The following is a 21,211-nucleotide window of genomic DNA, read 5'->3' as shown; positions in this document are numbered from 1 at the left end:
ACGCCACTAGTTTCATATACACTGAGTGGCCAGATTACACTGATCTCTGAATGCATAATAATCTGGCCACTCAGTATATATATATATATATATATATATATATATATATATATATATATATACATTAGAAGCCCGGTGCATGAATTCGTGCATGGGTGGGGTCCGGCCAGCCTGGCCAGGGGGAGGGGACATGGGTGGTTGGCCGGCCTGCCTGCTGGTCAAACTCCTGGTCAAGGGGACAATTTGCATATTAGCCTTTTATTATATAGGATATACACTGAGTGGCCAGATTATTATGCATTCAGAGATCATAATAATCTGGCCACTCAGTGTAGATGGAATCATACAATATGTGGTTTTTTGTAACTGGCATCTTTCACTTAGCATCATGTTTTCAAGGCCCATATTGTAGCATATACCAATATTTTATTCTATTTTATGGCCAAATAATATTCCATTTTATGGATATTCTACACTTTGTTTATATATTTATCAGTTGATGCATATTTGAGTTGCCTTCATCTTTTGACTATTATGAACAAGGCTGCTATATATATTTGTGCACAAGTTTTCGTGTATACATAAGTTCCCAGTTATCTTGGTTCCTATGGTAACTCTATGTTTAACTGTTCAAGGAATTTATAGACTGTTTTCCAAAGCAGCTGCACCATTTTACATTCCCACCAGCAGTGTATAAGGGTGTGGATTTCCTCACATCCTTATCATCATTTGTTATTACCTGACTTTTATTGTTCTTGACACTATTAAAGGTGTCCCCATTTCCCCCCCACCCTTTGCCCACCTCCACCCAGCCCCTGCCATGCCTCCCCCATCCTTCACCACACTGTTGTCTGGACTACTAGTATGTATACATGTTCTCTGGCTACTCTCTTCACCTTTTTTTACATTACCTGACTTTTTTTTAGTCTAGTCATTCTAGTGGGTGTGGAGTGTTATTTAATTGTGGCTTTAATTTACATTTCCCTGATGAGATATGATGTCAAGTATCTTGGCATGAGCTTATTATATATTTGCATATTTTCCTTTGAGAAATGTCTATTAAGAGCCTTTGCCCATTTTTTTATTGGGCTATTTGTCTTTTTATTATTGCGTTGAGAGCTCTTTGCATATTTGAGACACAAGTCCCTTATCAGATTTATAATTTACAAATATTTTCTCATATTTTGTGATTGTCTTTCACTTCTTGGTAGTATCCTTTGAAAAACAAATTTTTTTATTTTAATGAAATCCAAATTATCTCTTTTCTCTTTTGTTGCTCCTGCTTTCTCAAAATATTGGTCTGTCATAGCTCCTATTGTACCTCACCACCACTCTCCTGCAAGCCTCACCTCCCACTGCTAACTACATCATTCTCTCTGTATTGCCCAGTTCAAAGCCTGGAAGATGTTATTTTTTTCTTTATTGATTAAAGTATTACATATGTGTCCTTATTCCCTCATTGCCTCCCCACTCCCACCCCCCACTCGTGCTCACACCGCCCTAGTGTCTATGTCCATTGGTTATGCTTTTTGCATGCATACAAGTCCTTTGGTTGATCTCTCCCTCTTGCCTCCACCCTCTCCTGCCTTCCCTCCGAGATTTGATGGTCTAATTGATGCTTCTCTGTCTCTGGATCTGTTTTTGTTCATCAATTTATGTTGTTCATTATATTCCACAAATGAGTGAGATCATGTGATAGTTATCTTTCTCTGACTGGCTTATTTCGTTTAGCATAATGCTCTGCAGGTCCATCCATGCTGTTGCAAATGGTAGGAGTTCCTTCCTTTTTACAGCAGCGTAGTATTCCATTGTGTAGATGTACCACAATTTTTTAATCTACTCATCTGCTGATGGGCACTTAGGCTGATTCCAAATCTTAGCTATTGTAAATTGTGCTGCTATGAACATAGGGGTGCATATATCTTTTCTGATTGGTGTTTCTAGTTTCTTGGGATATGTTCCTAGAAGTGGGATCACTGGGTCAAATGGGAGTCCCATTTTTAGTTTTTTGAGGAAACTCAATACTGTTTTCCACAGTGGCTGCACCATTCTGCATTGCATGAGGGTTCCTTTTTCTCCGCATCCTCTCTAGCACTTGTCATTTGTTGATTTGTTGATGATAGCCATTCTGACAGGTGTGAGATGGTACCTCATTGTCATTTTTATTTGAATCTCTCAGATAATTAGTGACTTTGAGCATGTTTTCATATGTCTTTCAACCTGCTTTATGTTTTTTCAAAAAGTATCTATTTAGATCCATTGCCCATCTTTTGACTGGATTGTTTATCTTCCTTTTGATAAGTTGTATGAGTTCCCTGTAGATGTTGGAGATTAAACCCTTATCAGAGATAACATTGAAAGCCTGGAAGATTTTGATTGTCCAGAGAACCTTTTTGCCCAGGACATGTCACAGGACACTGGCCAACTTAATGTTTGGCCGTGTTGGGCCAACTGCCCAACCCTGACCAATCAGCATAGTGTGAAATGGGCTTTCAGCGGCTGCTCTTTCAGTAGCCGCTGTAGGCCAAAGTTTCCCCTAAAACAGTGATGGGCAACCTTTTGAGCTTGGTGTGTCAAACTTCGCCAAAAAACTGAGCATAACTCGGGTAGTGTGTCACTTTGAGGAAAAAACTAACTCCAAGACTCTAGTCACAAATGTTTCATCCTCAGGAGCAGCAAATGTTTCATCCTCGGCATGCGGCCGCGTGTCATCAGAAATGGCTACGCGTGTCATAGGTTCGCCATCACTGCCCTAAAAAAAGGGCTCTGGTGTGGCAGGTATCTGATCCATGTGACAAGTATATGGATGAATTGATGGATGGATGGACAGATAGTCAGGAATACTTTGTCCTCAGAAAAGTAAGGCATGATTTATCAGTGGGAGAGAGAGATTCAATGTGGGTTGAACAACTGAGCAAAAAGAGAACTGCATTTGTATGTTAACATGTTTCATTGAGATCTGACCTCAGTCCTTAGGAACCAAGTAATGGACAGATCCTGGATGAACTGGCTATTAATGACAAGTCTTCCTTCTTAGGGAAATGAGATGACTTTTCTCCAAAATTCCTGCACATACTTCTGGCTGTTCCTTCATAGAAGGTCTGATCTTCTCTAGCTTTTCCCTATTAGAATTTTCCAAGGTTTATCTCCCATCTATATATATAAAAGGCTAATGTGCTAAGTGTCCTTCCCACAGTCCAACGGGTCCCTATGATGTGTACTGACCGCCAGGGGGCAGTGCTCAACACAGGAGCTGCTGTGACACACACTGGCCATTTACAGAGAAACGGCACCGTAGACCTGGCACCAACAAAGCAACACTCAGCTCTCCCCAAGTGGAACACAGGCCGCGCCACCACCCTGGAGCGACAGCCCACCAAATTGCAGCCGACGCTGCCATGGCGCAAAATGCAGCCCACAGCCCAGCCCAACCCAGCCCAGCCCAGCCTGCAAATGGTGGCTGTGGGAACTGGGTAATGATGTCACGTTTTTGTTTTAGTATATTTTTATTGATTTCAGAGAGGAAGAAAGAGGGAGAGAGAGATAGAAACATCAATAATGAGAATCATTGATTGGCTGCCTCCTGCACGCCCCCCAGTGGGGATCGAGCCCTCAACCCAGGCACGTACCCTAGACTGGAATCGAACCTGGGACCCTTCAGTCTGCAGGCTGACGCTCTATCCACCGAGCCAAACCGGCTAGGGCCGATGTCACATTTTTGTTGACATTCTGAAGCCAAAATTGTCGACAGAATGTATCTGAAGACCAACTATTGGCACAACGTACCTCTGAAACTGAAAGAAAGCGATGTCATTGACAGAATATGTCTGAAGAACAGCCATCAACAAGTACTACCAATACTGGTAGGAACTGCCTTCATAGCAAAAAGGAGGTAAATGAGGATGCAGTTATCAAAAACAGTTGTGGTGGAATGACTGTTACATATCAATTTTGCCTATCCCTAAATTTCTCCAATGAAAAACCACCTGATGGAAAATTTACTCAATGTGGTAGCAAAGGCAAAGTTTGTCCAAATGATATAAATTTTCCAGAATACCCAGCATAGTTTTAAAAAGTAATGATAGCCCTAATCGGTTTGGCTCAGTGGATAGAGCCTCGGCCTGCGGACTGAAAGGTCCCAGGTTCGATTCCGGTCAAGGGCATGTACCTTGGTTGCAGGCACATCCCCAGTAAGGGGTGTGCAGGAGGCAGCTGATCGATGTTTCTCTCTCATCGATGTTTCTAACTCTCTATCCCTCTCTCTTCCTCTCTGTAAAAAATCAATAAAATATATTTTAAAAAAATAAAATAAAATAAAATAAAATAAAAAGTAATGATAAATGAAGATTCTGACAGTAAAAATTTCATGGAAAATATTCATTGTTATATCATGTTGTTATTGTTTTTTATCAATCAATTTATATATTATTTTCATGTACATTTTACTAATTTTATTTCATTTCTGACACTTTTATTATAGAAAAATGGCAAATGGTGATATTAAAATATTTCTTCTAATTAATTTCCTTTCAATGTGCACGAATTCGTCCACTGGGCCATTAGTCTCATATAAAGTACTTAGAATGGTGCCTAATTTGTAGTAAGCACTGAGAAAATAAGTTATTAGTAACAGTATACTCTTCATTCATTGAATAAATATTTGAATAGTGCATCACCTATGGGGTTGTATTTAACAGAATTTTAAATATAGAGACTTAACCAAATAGGTTAACCACTCCTATTACACCCCTGAATGAACTGATAAAAACCCCTGCCCTCACTTATTAACAAGTTTGGAGACCCAGCCTGGGGCTGGAAAGACAACCCACAATGCCGTTTAGGATCCAGTCTCCTGGGCTCCGAAACAGCAAGATGTTTCCAAACAGATGGATTGTGAGGTCCAACAGCTTCCTGGTCCCTCTTCTTCTCTTTCCTCCTCTGTCCCCTTGTACCCAAGCCCTGCCCCACCCCACCAGAATTGTCCTTTCTTTCTCTGTTTCATGGGGTGCATCCTCATATCTCCTGCTTTCTAATGGAGGGTACCCAGGAAGGCACTAATATTTGAAAGTGATATATTAAATTAAAGTATGCCTAGCCAGCTCTAGTCGGTTTGCCTCAACTAGAGGCCCGATGCATGAAGATTCATGCAAGAATGGGCCTTCCTTCCCCTGGCTGCCGGCATGCCTTTGCTCCCTGAACCGCCTTTCCGCCTTCCCACGCTGCCCAGAGGCCTGGAGCTTTAAAAACTCGGAGTGCAGAGCCCCACCCCCAGTTCTTCCCAGCAGGTCTGAAGGGGCCCCAGGAATTTGCATTTCTGCACATTACCAAATGATGCTGCTATAGACAGGGGCAAGGTTGCATTTTCTGTTTTGTCCTCTGGTTAAAGAAGTTTTGCGTGTGAACAAGATGTCAGGAGGACCAGCCACCTTTCCAAGATCCCCTGGCACTTTAGAAGCACACGTTTACAAACAACAAACATGTTCATTCGAAATCCTGACATCCTTCATTTACCCTGTGCATGCTGAAACAGCTCCTCTTGAGCACCTTAACTTAGCAACCAAGGTTGACTCATTCCAGGAATTTGGAAATCCAGCATTTTATAGCAGGAGGTGACTTCAGAGAACTGGCCAGGCCCATACCTCAACAACAACAAAATAAAACAGCCCAGCTGGCGTGGCTCAGTGGTTGAGCATCAACCTATGAACCAGTTGGATTCCCTGTCAGGGCACATGCTCAGGTTGCAGGCACAATCCCCAGAAGGGGGCGTGCAGGAGGCAGCCAATCAATGGTTCGCTCTCATCATTGATGTTTCTCTCTCTCTCTCTCCCTCTCCCTTCCTCTATGAAATCAATAAAAATATGTTTTAAATAAGCAAACACATAAATTCAACAACAAAAAAGATTCAGTCCCTTTTTCTGTTCGGCATCCTTAATGTGTTATCTTCAAGTTTGTCACCACACAGGCAAGTAGTCCCCATCCTTGTCACTTCTAGCCACCCTAACCATACCCCATGTAGAAAGGAGGAAAGGACAATGCGTTTATCAGGAAAGTAAGTTTCTCAGAAATGCTCCAGCAGTCTTCTGCTCATCTCTCATGAGCCAAAACTGCCTCACTGCTATCTGGAGCTGCAAAGGAAGCCGGGCACACTACCACTCCAGACAAAACCAGGCTTCTCTTTGGTCAGGAAGGGGAAAATGGATAGAAGAAAGAGAACTAGCAGTATTTCAGGCTTATCCAGGCCAGGCACTGAGAATCACAGTGCCAGACCTCAAAAGTTGGCAAGGGAGAGGAAAGCAGCCACGGAGAAGCAAGGTGAAGATCATGGAAGAGGTGCTGCTCTTGGGAGCATTTAAAAGGGACACCTAACCCGTATTTGGGAGGTCAGGAAAGGCTTGCTGAAAGAAGTGACAGTTGAGACATGAAGTAGGTCAGGGAAGAGAGAGCATGTGCAGTTCAGAGAGCATGCCTGCGTCACTACCATGGTGACAATGCAAGCATCCCACCCCTGGCCACTCTGTGTCTGAGTATGCAAATTAACCCACCATCTTTGTTGGATCAATTTGCATACTCCTGATTGGCTGATGGGCATCATGAAGGTATGGTCAATTTGCATAATTCTCTTTTATTAGTGTAGATGTTCATGTTCAACTATACAAGTTGTTTTTTAAAGAGTCAATCAAGGCATAACTATAAGGCTAAGTACACATGGAAATCATGAGCTACCTAAGTAATCTCTAACATATTTGATGAGGTCACCTAGCTCTAGAGAGAATGTTCAATTTTCTTGATTTGAAATGAGACCACACATTTGACTAATCTCCCAGTTTACAAGTTATTCCTGGGTGGTCTAGAGTAAGTAGTGTGGCACATGAGCAGAGTAGCACCTGGTACATTATTGTTCCATTTCCCAAAGTGGTATCTTTGGGGCACAACTTTAAAAAGAGAATGACTTATTAGGAAACTTCCTTTTTATTACTGAATTTATTTGGTATATGTCAGTCTCTACTGAAATCATCTTTTCAAAGACAAGGGCACCATGTCTAACCACCTGATAATAGTCACTTGCAAGCTACTCGCCATTCCCCATTACTAACCCCCCTCCTTTTTGGGCATGGAACATCACTTTTAGCATACTATATAATTTATTTCTTTACCATTGTCTGTCTCCCCTCACTACATGTAAGCTCATTAAGAGCAGGTATTTTTATCTGTTCTTGCTCAGTGATCTATTAATAGTGCCTCAAATATGGAAGGCATTCAAGTGTTTGTTAAAGGAATTTGCAAATGGCTTATCATGGGTGTTTCTTCTATGGCTATCTTCTGTCCTGCTCAGGAAGGGCCAAACTCACCTCTGAACTTTCACACATCCTGTTTCCCCTCTTGTTTTGGCTAAATCTTACCTATCCTCCAAGCAACAAGGCTTGTTTTTAAGGCAGCAATTACATGTCAGACTATCAGTGGGTAATCAGCTTTCATGAGCAATGCACCATATTTGAGGCTTTCAATGCCATTCATCAGACAAAGTATACTGCTCATTTAGACTAAGTCACTCTACGTTACCAAAATTACACATTTTTCATGTTACTCTGGAATTCAGGCATCTTAACCTAACTAGATAGTATTTTAGCAGACCTGGAATTCTGTAAAGGCTGTTTTAAAATCTCTCCCTAAGATTCTGTTTCTGAATTCCCACCTGAGCATCAGGAAGATCTTTGTGAGGCTTATCTTTATTCTTGCAATTCACTCATACATCCAGTAATTATTAAGCATCCACTTTCTATCAGGCACCCGTCATTAATAGGTAAGTCCTGTACAAAAATCTGGTTGACTCTAGAAAAATATTTATTGTTGAAGACTAGGTTAGCCCTAGCTGATTTGGCTCAGTGGATAGAGCGTCAGCCTGTGGACTGAAGGGTCCTGGGTTCGATTCCGGTCAGGGGCACATGTCCAGGTTAGCAGGCTCGATCCCCAGTGGGAGCAAGCAGGAGGCAGCCGGTCAATGATTCTCTCATCATTGATGCTTCTCTCTCTCTCTCCCTTCCTCTCTGAAATCAATAAAAATATTTTTTTTAAAAAAAGACTAGTAGGTCTTGTGTATCAATACCCCCAACAACTAAGATAGTATCTGACCCACAGTATGTGCTTAAAAGTTCTATTAAAAGAATGGCAAGCACTTAATACTTATATTGCTCTTCCAATTGCATAATCTGACCAAGATCAACATACTAAATACACAGGCCTACCCATGACCCAGTTGGTCAATCGCCATGTGGCTTAAATTGTGGTAGGCAAAACCCTAAATGGCTCTCCAAGACATCCCACTCTAATCCCTCAGATGGTGAATGTGAAACATTACATCTGTGATCTTACATTACCTGGCCAAAGGGATTTGCAGATGTAATGAAGATGCTGATTATCATGGTAGGCCTAAACTAATCACACAAACACTATAAAAGCTGTTTGTGTAGCTTACACCAGAAAAGGAAGTCATACTCCAAGAATGAAAGGATTCAACGCACTGTTACTAGCTTGAAGAGGGAGGCAGCCATGTATCAAGAAATGTGGATAATTTTCAAGTTTAGCCCCTGCCAGCCAGCAAGGAAATGGGGATTTCAGTCCTAAAACAGAGGATCTAAATTCAGCCATCACACTGGATGAGGCAGGAAGCAGATTCTTCCCAGAGAATGCAGCCTGGCTGACAACTTAGTCTCAGCCTGTTAGACCCCAGGCAGAGAGCCCAGCCTAGCCTGCCCGGGCTGCTGACCTACAAAACTGCAAGACAACAAACAGGCAGGATTTTAAGCTGCTAAACTCTAGTAATTTGTTAGGCAGCAATAGAAACTAATACAATCATCCTGTACTAAAAAGTGCTTTTTTTTTTTCAATGACCAAATCCTGACAGTTTTTTCACTGACTTTTTTATTACTATCATAAAGCCCTCCTCTGCCTTTCCTTTTCTGAATTTGTTTTATTGCTTTCCTTTTCATGGTCCACAGAAGTACTGTCCAGGAAAAAATTTCCATTGCATCTGAAAACAAGAGAAGTTAACATACTAAGAGAAAGTTTCTTTGGACAGGATCCAGCCTATAATACTGCCCTTTTACTTAAGAGCAATAAACGTACAAACATAAAGGGATAAAATCATCAGCAACCCAAAAGGTCCCTGTTCATGCCAATAAATTCACAAAAATCAAAAAGGTATAATACAAATAAAATCAGATACTAAAATTGTGTTCATATTCTCTTATAAGAACTTACTGTCTCAACTTGAAAAATCATCAAATAAATATATACACTGAGTCAAAAAATTATTTTAATAGTTACAAAACATTTTTTTAACAGAATCAGTATAAAATAGCAGTTGATTTCTCCATAATTATCAGAATTATTTATACTTGAGGTCTTGGCTAAGTGGGGCTGAAATGAACAAAAGGTCTTGGACTGTTGGCTCAGAGATCGTCCTGGGAAGCCCGCCTTGCTGATGTCTGTCATGCTTAGCACTTTTGAGATGACACGGTCCTTTTTTTAAAAAAAAGGAGCTTTTTATTCATTCTTTGGAGGCTTGAAGTGAATTCGGCAGCGTTCATTAAACACCTAAAATATTTAAAGAGAAACAAGTCATCGAGTTAGCATGAGTAAATCGGGCCTGGAGCTAAATTAAATTTTTCATGGTTCAGGAGGACACAATCATTTGTCCCAGGCCAGGAGTTTTAGAAAGCAGTTTTCTCACCAGTTCAAACTGACCGACCAAGTACTAAGAGCACGGAAAGCTTTGATATGCATTTATAAGGCAATTTTAGTATTTTAATAAAATTTAAATTATTCAAGGAAAAAAATCATCACAAACTAGCTTACTTAGTAACTAACAAACATTTCAGTTCCATATTCTGGACACTTAGACAAAAATACCTAAAATAAGTTTAAGGTTTCATCCTTTTTTAAAAATAACATAAAATGTATTTAAACATCGGTTGTGTTTTCCTAAATGAGTACCAGATCCTTCTTACAAGTAGGTATGCTTGAAAGGAAACAGTCTTTTGTTAAACTGTGTAAATTTATATAATGTGTTGTTCTATTTACTTTGCTTCCTAAAAATCTAAACAAATTACATATCATAAATGTTAAAAGAACATTCTGTGACTGTCTGTCAATATAGGATTGTGTTAACAAAAAATTCTGATACAGCCATTCAATGGAATAAAATGTAAGCATACAAAAGAATAAGGGCCCGGCCAGTGTGGCTCACTGGTTGAGTGAAGACCTATGAACCCGGAGGTCACGGTTTAATGCCAGATTTGCAGACTTGATCCCCAGTAAGGGGCGTGCAGGAGGCAGCCAATCAATGATTCTCTTTCATCATTGATGTTTCTATCTCTCTTTCCTCTCCCTTCCTCTCTGAAATCAATAAAAAGATATATTTTAAAAAAAGAATAAGGAAGCTCTTTATGTTCTGATTTTTAAAAATCTCCAAGATCTAATAAGGGGAAAAGCAGTGTGGACAGTACACTTACATTTGTGTGAGAAAGGGAGTGAGTGTGTGTGTGCACATACATAAAGTTAGAAAAGGTGCAAATATCTGAAAGCTATACCCTCCTTTCAGAGGGAAGGGAAAAGTGGCTATAAGAGATGAGAGGTAGAATTTTTACTGTATATACTTTAATATTTCAAAAAAACCTTTTAATCATGTGTGTAAAAATTGTGAGTACTTTTCACCCTCAAACTTCATTAACAAGGAACAAATCATTTTTAAGGTTTGAAAAAACCTATGTTGGCTACTGTGGACTATAATAATAAAAGCGTAATATGCTAATTAGACTGGACAGCTGAACAACCTTCCGGACATCATTACGGACATCCTTCTGAACGAAGCCACGGTGGCAGGGGCCGATGCAGAGTGGTTAGGGGCAATGAGGCAGGCAGGCGAGCTGTTAGGGGCGATCAGCAGGCAGGCAAGCAATTAGGGGGGATCAGGCAGGCAGGCAGAGTGGTTGGGGGCATCAGGCAGGCAGGTGAGTGGTTTGGGACGGTCAGGCAAGCAGGTAGGTGAGCAGTTAGGGGCAATCAGGCAGGCAGGCAGGCAGGCGAGTGTTTAGGGGTGATCAGGCAGGCAGGTGAGTGGTTAGGGGCATCAGGCAGAGTGGTTAGGGGTGATCAGACAGGCAGGCGAATGGTTAGGGGCGATCAGACAGGCAGGCGAGTGATTAGGGGCAATGAAGCAGGCAGGCAGAGTGGTTAGGGGTGATCAGGCAGGCAGGCAGGCAAACAGTTAGGAGCCAGCAATCCCAGATTGCAAGAGCAATGTCCGACTGCCGGTTTAGGCCCAATTCCGCAGGAATTCCTGCGGGATCGGGTCTAAACCGGCAGTCAGACATCTCCCGAGGGGTCCCGGATTGTGAGAGGGTGCAGGCCGGGCTGAGGAACCCCCTTCCCCCGTGCACAAATTTAGTGCACCGGGCCTCTAGTCCTATATAATATAAGCCTAATATGCTAAGTGTCCGGTCAACTGGTTGGCCGTTCAACCAAAGTGTAATATGCTAATGATATGCTAAGGCCGTTCAACTGCTTGCTGTGACGTGCACTGACCACCAGGGGGCAGACACTCTGACCAGTAGGTTAGCTTGCTGCTGGGGTCTGGCCGATCTGGACTAAGAGAGATGGGCCAGACATGCCCTGGAGCCCTCCTGAGGTTCCTCCCCAGCTGGCCAACCTTCCGCATCTCTCCCCAGCCCTGATTGTGCACCGGTGGGGGTTCTCGGCCTGGCCTGCGCCCTCTCGCAATCCAGGACCCCTTGGGGGATGTCGGAGAACCATTTTCGGCCCAATCCCACTGGCCAGGTGGAGAGACCCCATTGGTGCACGAATTCGTGCACCGAGCCTCTAGTCATAAAAATAAAAGCAAAACCTACAGAGGGAGTTTTAAGGTGGTGCTATTATTCAACTTCTCAAGCTAGGCGGTAAATACATGAATGTTCATTTTATTAACATTCTTTAAATTCTACATGATACATACGCTTTGGCCTGTGTGTCTCACAGTGAAAAGAAAACTTGTTGAAAATATATAGACTCCTTCTGGCCCTTTCATCTTATAGTTTATCACATGTCAGTTTCCAGCCCTAATGTTCCTTTAAGTTCCCAACGCTCAGACCAGAAGAGGCTTCAGATTAGTGGCCTTGACACAGTGGTTGGGACAATATATATAACTCAGCTGAGCTTCTCCAAATCCTTTTCCTAAATGACTTCCTAACTACTTTTGCTGGCCTACTGCACCATAGCTACATTTTCTTCTTTTTAAAACAAGTGGGGAATCTCACTTTCTGTGGGGGAGGATGGAGTATACTTCCTTTATAACTAGTATCAAATCCAAAAACGCTTCACTCTTCCCACTACAATACATTTTACCTACATCAACCTCTGCACTGGATTTTTCAAACCAGTTATTTATTGTACCTCTCCTCCTCCCCATCCCAAGAGTAAATATTATCTCTCCAGAGAATTTAAATGGACAAATATTGCCAAAAATCTTTCAAGTAGCAAACACCTTATCACATTGGTGAAAAGGGTTGGGATAGGAAATGTTGGCAGAGGATAGAATAAAGAAATGTATGCGTCTCTCTATGGAACCCGCCCATGTCTTTCTCCACACTCTCCCCCAGGCATGTTTGCCTTGCCTCTCTCTCTTTCTCCTAAACTCCATGGGCCCTTCCTTTGCTCTGTAACTTGTTTCCTGAGCCCATTTCTTCTATGGCTCACTTCTACCTCTGTAACTTTCTAAATATACTTTCTCTTAGAGTTTGAAGGTGGGGCGGGGGGGGGGGGGGGGAAGAATGTAATAAAGCAAAGAAAATAAATTTGTTTCTGCAATTTATTCATGGCTCTGCAAATTGGTACATTTTAGTTTTTAGTTCAGTTAACCTCTCTCTAGATTAAGCCCATACCATTGGTTACTTACAAAGGATAGAACAAAATTTTCAGTTCATTCTTTCAGATTTAATAGATTTTGCCCTTCAGAAAGGAGAGGGGGATATAGTTTTAGAAAGGGGTATGCAAACAGACATATTTAGGAAACTAAAGTCAGGATTTTATTATCATTATTATTATTTTATTTTATTTTTTTACTACATGGCAAGTCCTAGAATCCCCATCCACCTATCTAATTCCTAATCAGTACTATGCAGGTGGTAATAAGGATCATGTGAATCTAGGAACCATAAAAAGCCCTACTATCAGATACTAAAAAACTACGTACAAGAATGTTTCAGGGTCAGATGTTAGAAAACAAGCAACTGTGAAGGGTAGCTGATGTTATAAAAATTTATGGAAAGTAACTGGGCTCAAAAGGGCTAATTTTAACAAATAACCTCAGTGAAGGTTCTGAGTTAACTTGAGTAAAAATTCTAAATATCAAATATGCCCATAATTAGTATTAAAAAACACAGAATGTCTCCAACTCTATTATCATGACAAGTCATACAATTCTACCATAATTGTAAAATTAGTTTTTATAAGATGATTCTATTTGGATGCTAACCATATCCTTTGCCCCCCCAACTCCCCTCCCAAGTGAAAACCCTCAGTTGCTTGTAAATGAAGGATCTCTATTCTTCTTAGGAGCCCTAGGGCTCTCCTTACTCCTCCTCCCGTGGTCTCCCTCCCAGTTCTCTCAGAGCTAACACTATTTCATACCTTCCAGCTTCTGTCATTTACCACTTCTTCAACATTCAGTTCTGACTGCATCCATTTCAACTGCAAGAAAGGAAAAACAAACTTACTAATAAGTTATGAAAATTTAAATTAAAAAAACTAAAACCAAACTCTATAATGTTTTTCCAACAAAACCAGCCACCGCTGCTGCTTTCTTTGTTAGCAGTATTACCTGGGCTAGATTTTGGAACCTTCTTTGACACACATTCTTTCGATAACTAATCAATTGTTAAATCTTATAAAACCCATGGATCTCAAGCTTTTCTGTATATTATAATCACCTTGAGAGCTTAAAAAAAATCTCAAATTCCCAAGTAGTTCACAGAAGAAATAAAAATAGCCTATAAAGATAAATGGATGCAACCTCTATAAAGGACAATTTGGAAAGATTTATCAAAAATCTATAAATTCACATGTCCTTGAACTAAAAACTCCCAGTTCTGGTTACTGATTCTACAATACAGCTTTGCAGACAGCACAGAGGAATAAAAAGGATGGTAAGGAGGTGGCAATCTGATTTAGATTAAGAAAAAGGACTTGGACAAGGCGGGGGGGGAGGGGGGGGGCGCGAGGGGGCTAAAGAGAGGAAGGGGACTATATAAGGCCCAACTGATCTTGAAAGGCATGAGTTTTCTACACCTTGACCATACAGCTCCAGAGGTCTAAGGCAAAAAATTCTAAAGTCTTCCTAATTTTCTTTATAACTTCCAACCTAATCATAAAAGTAGCCAATTCCACTGCTAGGTCCAGATGTCAGGGCCCATCATATTCCTAGTCACTCACCTCTGGTAAGAGAAACCTGAAAGGAAAGAACCTAACAATTCCAGGAAAAGGGCTTGAAAATATTCCGAAAAATTAGGAGAAAAAAGCAAGAACTACAGGTTGAGAAAGCCAAGAGGTCAAAACCAAAATGATTTCCTCAGGCCAAAGTCAAGACCCAGGCCATCTCGGCAACCATGAGTGGAGACCCAGGCCAAAGAACCTGACCAACAGGATTACAGCTCAGGCAGGAGGTTTGAGAACGTGCACATCCTATATAATAAAGAGGTGATATGCAAATTGACCATCACACCAACACAAGATGGCTGCCCCCATGTGGACACAAGATGGCTGTCACAAGATGGCCAGCAGGGGAGGGCAGTTGGGGGTTACCAGGCCTGCAAGGGAGGGCAGTTGGGGGTGATCGGTCCTGCAGGGGAGGGCAGTTAGGGGTGACTGGGCCGGCAGAGGAGGGAAGTTGGGGGCGACCAGGCCTGCAGGGAAGGGCAGTTGAGGGGGGGAGTGGGAGAACCAGGCCTGCAGGGAGGGCAGTTGGGGAGGGGGGACCAGGCCGGCAGGGGAGGGCAGTTGGGGGAAACCAGGCCTGAGGGGAAGGGCAGTTGGGGGGGGGGGATCAGGCCTGCAGGGGAGGGCAGTTGGGGAGACCAGGCATGCAGGGGAGGGCAATTAGAGGCGACCAGGCTGGCAAGGGAGGGCAGTTAGGGATGACCGGGCCAGCAGTGGAGGGCAGTTGGGGGTGACAGGCCTGCAGGGGAGGACAGTTAGGGGCGACCAGGCTGGCAGGGGAGGGCAGTTAGGGGCAACCAGACTGGCAAGGGAGGGAATTTAGGGGGGATCAGGCCTACAGGGGAGGGCAATTGGGGGTGACCAGGCCTGCAGGGGAGGGCAGTTGGGGCAACCAGGCTGGCGAGGGAGAGCATTTAGGGGTGACCAGGCCAGCAGGGGAGGGCAGTTAGGGGTGACCAGGCCTGCAGGGGAGGACAGTTGGGGGAAACCAGGCCTGAGGGGAAGGGCAATTGGGGGGGACCAGGCCTGCAGGGGAGGGGAGTTGGGGAGACCAGGCCTGCAGGGGAGGGCAGTTAGTGGTGACCAGGCTGGCAAGGGAGGGAAGTTAGGGGGGACCAGGCCTGCAGGGGAGGGCAATTGGGGGCAACCAGGCCTGCAGGGGAGGGCAGTTGGGGCAACCAGGCTAGCAAGGGAGAGCAGTTAGGGGTGACCAGGCCAGCAGGGGAGGGCAGTTAGGGGTGACCAGGCCTGCAGGGGAGGACAGTTGGGGGGGACCAGGCCTGCAGGGGAAGGCAGTTGGGGTTGACCAGGCTGGCAAGGGAGAGCAGTTAGGGGTGACCAGGCCTGCAGGGGAGGACAGTTGGGGGGGACCAGGTCTGCAGGGGAGGGCAGTTGGGAGGGACAAGGCCTGCAGGGGAGGGCAGTTGGGAGGGACTAGGCTTGCAGGGTAGGGCAGCTGGGGGGGACCAGGTCTGCAGGGGAGGGCAGTTGGGGGTGACCAGGCCTGCAGGAAGGGCAGTTGGGGGTGACCAGGCTGGCAAGGGAGAGCAGTTAGGGGTGACCAGGCCAGCAGGGGAGGGCAGTTAGGGGTGACCAGGCCTGCAGGGGAGGACAGTTAGGGGTGACCAGGCCTGCAGGGGAGGACAGTTGGGGGGGACCAGGTCTGCAGGGGAGGGCAGTTGGGGGTGACCAGGCCTGCAGGGAAGGGCAGTTGGGGGTGACCAGGCCTGCAGGGGAAGACAGTTGGGGGTGACTAGGTTGGCAAGGGAGGGCAGTTAGGGGTGACCAGGCCAGCAGGGGAGGGCAGTTAGGGGTGACCAGGCTGGCAAGGAAGGGCAGTTAGGGATGACCAGGCAAGCAGGGGAGGGCAGTTGGGGGTGACCAGGCCTGCAGGGAAGGGCAGTTGGGGGTGACCAGGCCTGCAGGGGAAGACAGTTGGGGGTGACTAGGTTGGCAAGGGAGGGCAGTTAGGGGTGACCAGGCCAGCAGGGGAGGGCAGTTAGGGGTGACCAGGCTGGCAAGGAAGGGCAGTTAGGGATGACCAGGCAAGCAGGGGAGGGCAGTTGGGGGTGACCAGGCCTGCAGGGAAGGGCAGTTGGGGGTGACCAGGCCTGCAGAGGGAGACAGTTGGGGGTGACTAGGTTGGCAAGGGAGGGCAGTTAGGGGTGACCAGGCCAGCAGGGGAGGGCAGTTAGGGGCAATCGGGCTAGCAGGGGAGCAGTTAGGCATTGATCAGGCTGGCAGGGGAGTGGTTAGGGGGCAATCAGGCAGGCAGGCAGGCATGTGAGTGGCTGGGAGCCAGCAGTTCTGGATTGTGAGAGGGATGTCCAACTGCCCATTTAGGCCTGATGGTGGGATCAGGCCTAAACGGGCAGTCAGACATCCCTAGAGGGGTCCCAGGTTGGGCTGAGGGACACCCCCTGCCCCATGCACAAATTCCATGCACTGGGCCTCTAGTAATACTAATAAGACTGGAACTTTGTACTGACACAATGGCTCCTTGTAAATGCCCTTCCCTGACTCAGAGCTGGTGTCAGAGTGTAGGCCAGTACACTGGACTGAAACTGGGGAACACGGGGAAGGGCTGCATTTCCATGACTCGTGCTCTGCTGTCAAGGTGCAACAAGCCAGAAGAAGCCCACCTGCACACACCAAAGCCACCTCAGTTTTGGATTTTAATCAGCTACACGGACCAGAAGTCATTAAAGCATCACTGCTCTCTCAAAGCCTGGACTACCCATCAGAGAAGTAACAGCTTCCAACAACATGCCACTAAGACAATCTTCAAAACTGCTCTCAAATATTTAAAGGGATACCATGTAGCAATGGCTTTAGACCTATCCTATATAGCTCCAAGGGAACGATAAGGTGCTGTGATTTTACCCATTACAGGGAGGCAGGTTATCACAATACATAAGAAAACCTTGGAACAATTACAAAGAGAGAATGCACTGCCACAGAAGACAGTGAATTCCTAGACCCCTTAAGTAGTGGTTAAACAACATGTGGAAACCATTGGTTGGGAGATATTGTGAAGATGATTAATGTAACAAATACCGAGTCCCAGAGATCCAAAAAGGAAAGGAAAGGAGCTGCTAGTTTGTATCAGTCAACATGCTAGTTCTTACATACTTTATTTCATTTAACTCTCACACACACAAAAAAAAGGGGGGGGGGAGCATAAAGTTACTGAGTATTAACTCCATTTTATAAACTGAAAATCAGAAATTTCAGAGCAGTTATTTACAAGGTTACAAAGCCACCACGTGGTAGAAGGGATTTATTTCCTTAGAGCTGTCTGTCTGCTTTGGTAATCCAGGTTTTTTCTATTCTTGAACAATGCAAATATTACAGCCAACTACTAATACAATTTCAATGCCACCAACATAATGCTACCTTTGAGATGGTTGTTTCTGAAAAGGCTCTGGGTCTTGAAACAGGTAAACTTCTTTTCAAAGGTCACTAATAGGTGACAGCAGTTACATACTTCCAGCAAGGGATGTTATTTTTCTGAATTAAGGATTCAGGTAAAGAAGTGGGACTTTTAAGACTGGCATCTCTGTATATAAATTAAGTATGTCCACTATAGTAATCAGAATTTGACTATCAGTCACAACTTAATGTAAAAACACTGAATCCAGAGTCAGAAGAGATGGGTTCAAGTCCCGGTTCTACCACTTACTAGCTTGTGATTTGAGGGTGTCAGTTAGTATCTCTGAGTCTCAGTTTCCTATACAGAAAATGAAGAGGTAGAGCTGGAACAGCCCTGTACAGCTATCTCTTTCTGCCCTGACCAGGTAGCTCAGTTGGTTAGAGCGCTGTCCCAATAAGGGTGCAGGTTAGGTCACATACAAGAATCAGCCAATGAATGTATAAATAAGTGGAGCTACAAATTGATGGTTCCCTCTCTCTCTCCAAAAAACATTTTTTTTAAAAAAAAGAGCTGTCTCTTTCTGATTCCATAATCTCCATAGCAAATAAAAAATTCAGGTTTCCTTATTTGCATAAGTATTACTCATGGTTACCCTATAGTCCTACATGATATCAGGTAGAAAGCTACCTTTCCTGACTCACTGAGTGGTTTCTAAAGCTCCCCCTTTACAGTGGCCACCCTGGTGACTCTCTCTGGGTCCTAGAGGCAGAGGGCAGAACTGAGGGTGGGGCAAACTGTGTGACACTTCCAAACACTCACTGGTTTCTGAACTTTGCTCTCCACTAACAGCCACTTTATTCTTTGTTTGAATGAATTTGCAAATAGTGATTTTTCAGTTTCTGATTTACCAGCCCTGCCCTGCAGTTTTGTTTGTTAATACCGTCAAGAGTGTTAAAATACAAAACCCAAAAACAACTACATTTTAACGGGCGATATATAAATTATCTCTAGGCCTTCATAAACACTAATAGCATAGCAAGATGACCATTAGAGAAGAAGTCCCCTATTGAGAAACCCACCACTGATGAATAAGCAGGTATGGAACACAGGGCTGAAGCAGTCTCATGACCAAAGAGAGCAGTGGAGACAGTGGGTGAACCCTGTATCCAGTGAGACATACAGCATCAGGGGGATGATGAGAAAGTGCGCACTCATCATGTGCAGCTCCAGGAACAAAGGCTTGAAAGAGATGACAAGGCCTCCTTTTCAAAGTTTGGCTACATCTACTAACAAAGGGCAAACTTCACAACTGTTCAATATGAAAAACATGATTCCATCCCACAATGGATTTTCACTCACCTGACATGCAAGGCTCAGTAAGTCACCTGTCATGGCATCTTAAAACATAGACATTATTTTGATAATTGTATAGTGGTCATGTAAGAAAATGCCCGTCCTTAGGAAATAACCAACATATGTAAGGCTAAAGGGGTACAACATGCCAAACATACTCTCAAAAAGGCTCAGGGAAAAAAAAGTGTACGTATGTATAGGTGGGAGGGAAAGGAAGACTGGGAAAGAGGGAGGGAAGGATAGAGGGAGAAGCCAGCATGAAGAGAACAGATTGTAAAGCAGGTGGAGCAAAATGTAAACAAATAGGTCAATATAGGTAAAGGGTACATGGGAGTTCCTTGTACTATTCTTGCAACCCTTCTGTAAGTCTGAAATTATATCAAAATAAAAAGATACCCCTTAAAAGACATCCCACATAGAAAAATACGGTACATATACATTTCACCTGTTTTCCTGACATGTCACATGTAAGGGTATAAAGAAGTGTTCCGTTTCGTTAACTACACTCTGACGTCCACACCCTACCTACATTATAGCTGACTTGGGAAATAAGGCTTCCTCTGGCATAGCCTTCAGAGGACACTTGCTATTTTCTTAACAGCAAAAGCTACAGGAATGGGAGATCAAATGGAATGTCCAAAAAAGAGCCAAAGACCCAGAGCAACTTCTCCATAGTAAAAATAAGTTATAATGAGGTTGCAGTATATCTGGTTATATTAAATTATACTATGTTTTAATGGATGAAGAGGTTAATGTTCTGAAGTGAATTATCTGTATTATATTTCAGCAAATTTCTACAAATAACACCAGAAGTAAATATTTTCAAAGTGTAAATACATTTAAGAAATGTTTCTTCTCAAGTCGAGCCTCAGGACACAGATACAGATGTGGTTTCCCTAGATTTTCTGGGGTGATATTGGTCTGAATTAATCCTTTTACCTTTGACAGCAGGAATTGAAATAAAATATGATTACATGTTTATTTTAGCTAAACCTGCTACATTGCATACATTCATGAAATGCACATTAATTTACCAATTTATCACTGGATATTTCCAAATGTAAAAATAAGGTCCACTGAAAATGAAGTTTTAATCTCTTGGTAATTTTCTTAAAGTAATAATCATACCTTACTCTAAATTTTTCATATTAAAAACTGCTTTTATTTTTAAGGCTAAGTTTGGAAAAACTTTGCCTCAGAAAGGTAAACCTTATTCAACTTACCTTTGTCTGTTCTTTTCTAAGTTGCTTTAATAACGTTAAATCGTCCAAATTCTTTTCTCTCTCTTCTCGGAGGTGATTTACTACTGATGAAGTCTGAGCTATACAATTTTTTATAAATCTGTCCCTACTGGTATGAGCCTCCATCAACTAAAAGAACAAAGGAATGAAAAAAGAAAAAAAAATCACACCAATTTATCACATTTTAGTGTTGTTTTTTAAATCCTTATTTTTAGACTATAGAAATGTAATACTTTCTAAAACAGTGTTTAAAAATTACGTCTATGGAAGAGAAGATTGTGCTAATCAGCTAAATCCCCTAAAAACAGATCAAAGGAAGCACCTCTGCCGGTGCTCGGGTCGTGCTCTTCCTCAATAAGCTCCCAGGGCTTCCTGCTCTCTTCCTGCACCCCTCTTCCTGCACCCCCACACTGGACTCATCGCCTCCGTCTCCTTTTCCCTACCACGCCCCTCTCTCCTCATTCCATCCATAGGTTCCTCTACCCTACACCCACTCTCACACATCTCCTGGGCCACTTTCTATTGGTATTCTTCCTCTCTGTTTTTGTCCTCTCATGCTTTCTTCAGCCTCATGTCGTCACCAAATACAAGGAATTATAAAGCAAGTGATGTAGAGCAGCTCTTAGTTACAATAAAGAAAAACAAAGGAAGTTACTTTACCATGTAAGACAGAGTCCTTTTTAAGATTTTAAAGTTTAAGTATTAATAAGGAAAAATTATGTATAAAGTACAGATTATTGATTCCACCAATTGTGTG

General features: G+C 43.3%; 1 protein-coding gene across 3 annotated transcripts in view; it reads right to left on the bottom strand.

Annotated features, from left to right (window-relative positions):
* Positions 1-9,274: 9,274 nt before the first annotated feature.
* The window catches only part of MIX23 (mitochondrial matrix import factor 23), a gene marked incomplete at its 5' end in the record, with an annotated part of 32,688 nt that continues 20,751 nt past the window's right edge, over positions 9,275-21,211 (bottom strand). Inside the window, 3 exons of one of the 3 annotated variants that reach the window (XM_079766402.1) lie at positions 9,275-9,594; positions 13,684-13,743; positions 20,437-20,583. In XM_079766402.1, coding sequence (XP_079622528.1) covers positions 9,544-9,594; positions 13,684-13,743; positions 20,437-20,583 — 258 coding nt within the window. In that variant the 3' untranslated portion in view covers positions 9,275-9,543. The remainder of the gene's footprint in view (positions 9,595-13,683; positions 13,744-20,436; positions 20,584-21,211) is intronic. The other 2 variants (XM_079766401.1, XM_079766400.1) reach the window with 2 other exon arrangements.

Source organism: Cnephaeus nilssonii (genome assembly GCF_951640355.1).
Source record: "Cnephaeus nilssonii genome assembly, chromosome: 3".
NCBI lineage: Eukaryota > Metazoa > Chordata > Mammalia > Chiroptera > Vespertilionidae > Cnephaeus > Cnephaeus nilssonii.
Note: the sequence above shows the minus strand (reverse complement) of the source record. Positions and strands in the feature narration are given on the sequence as shown.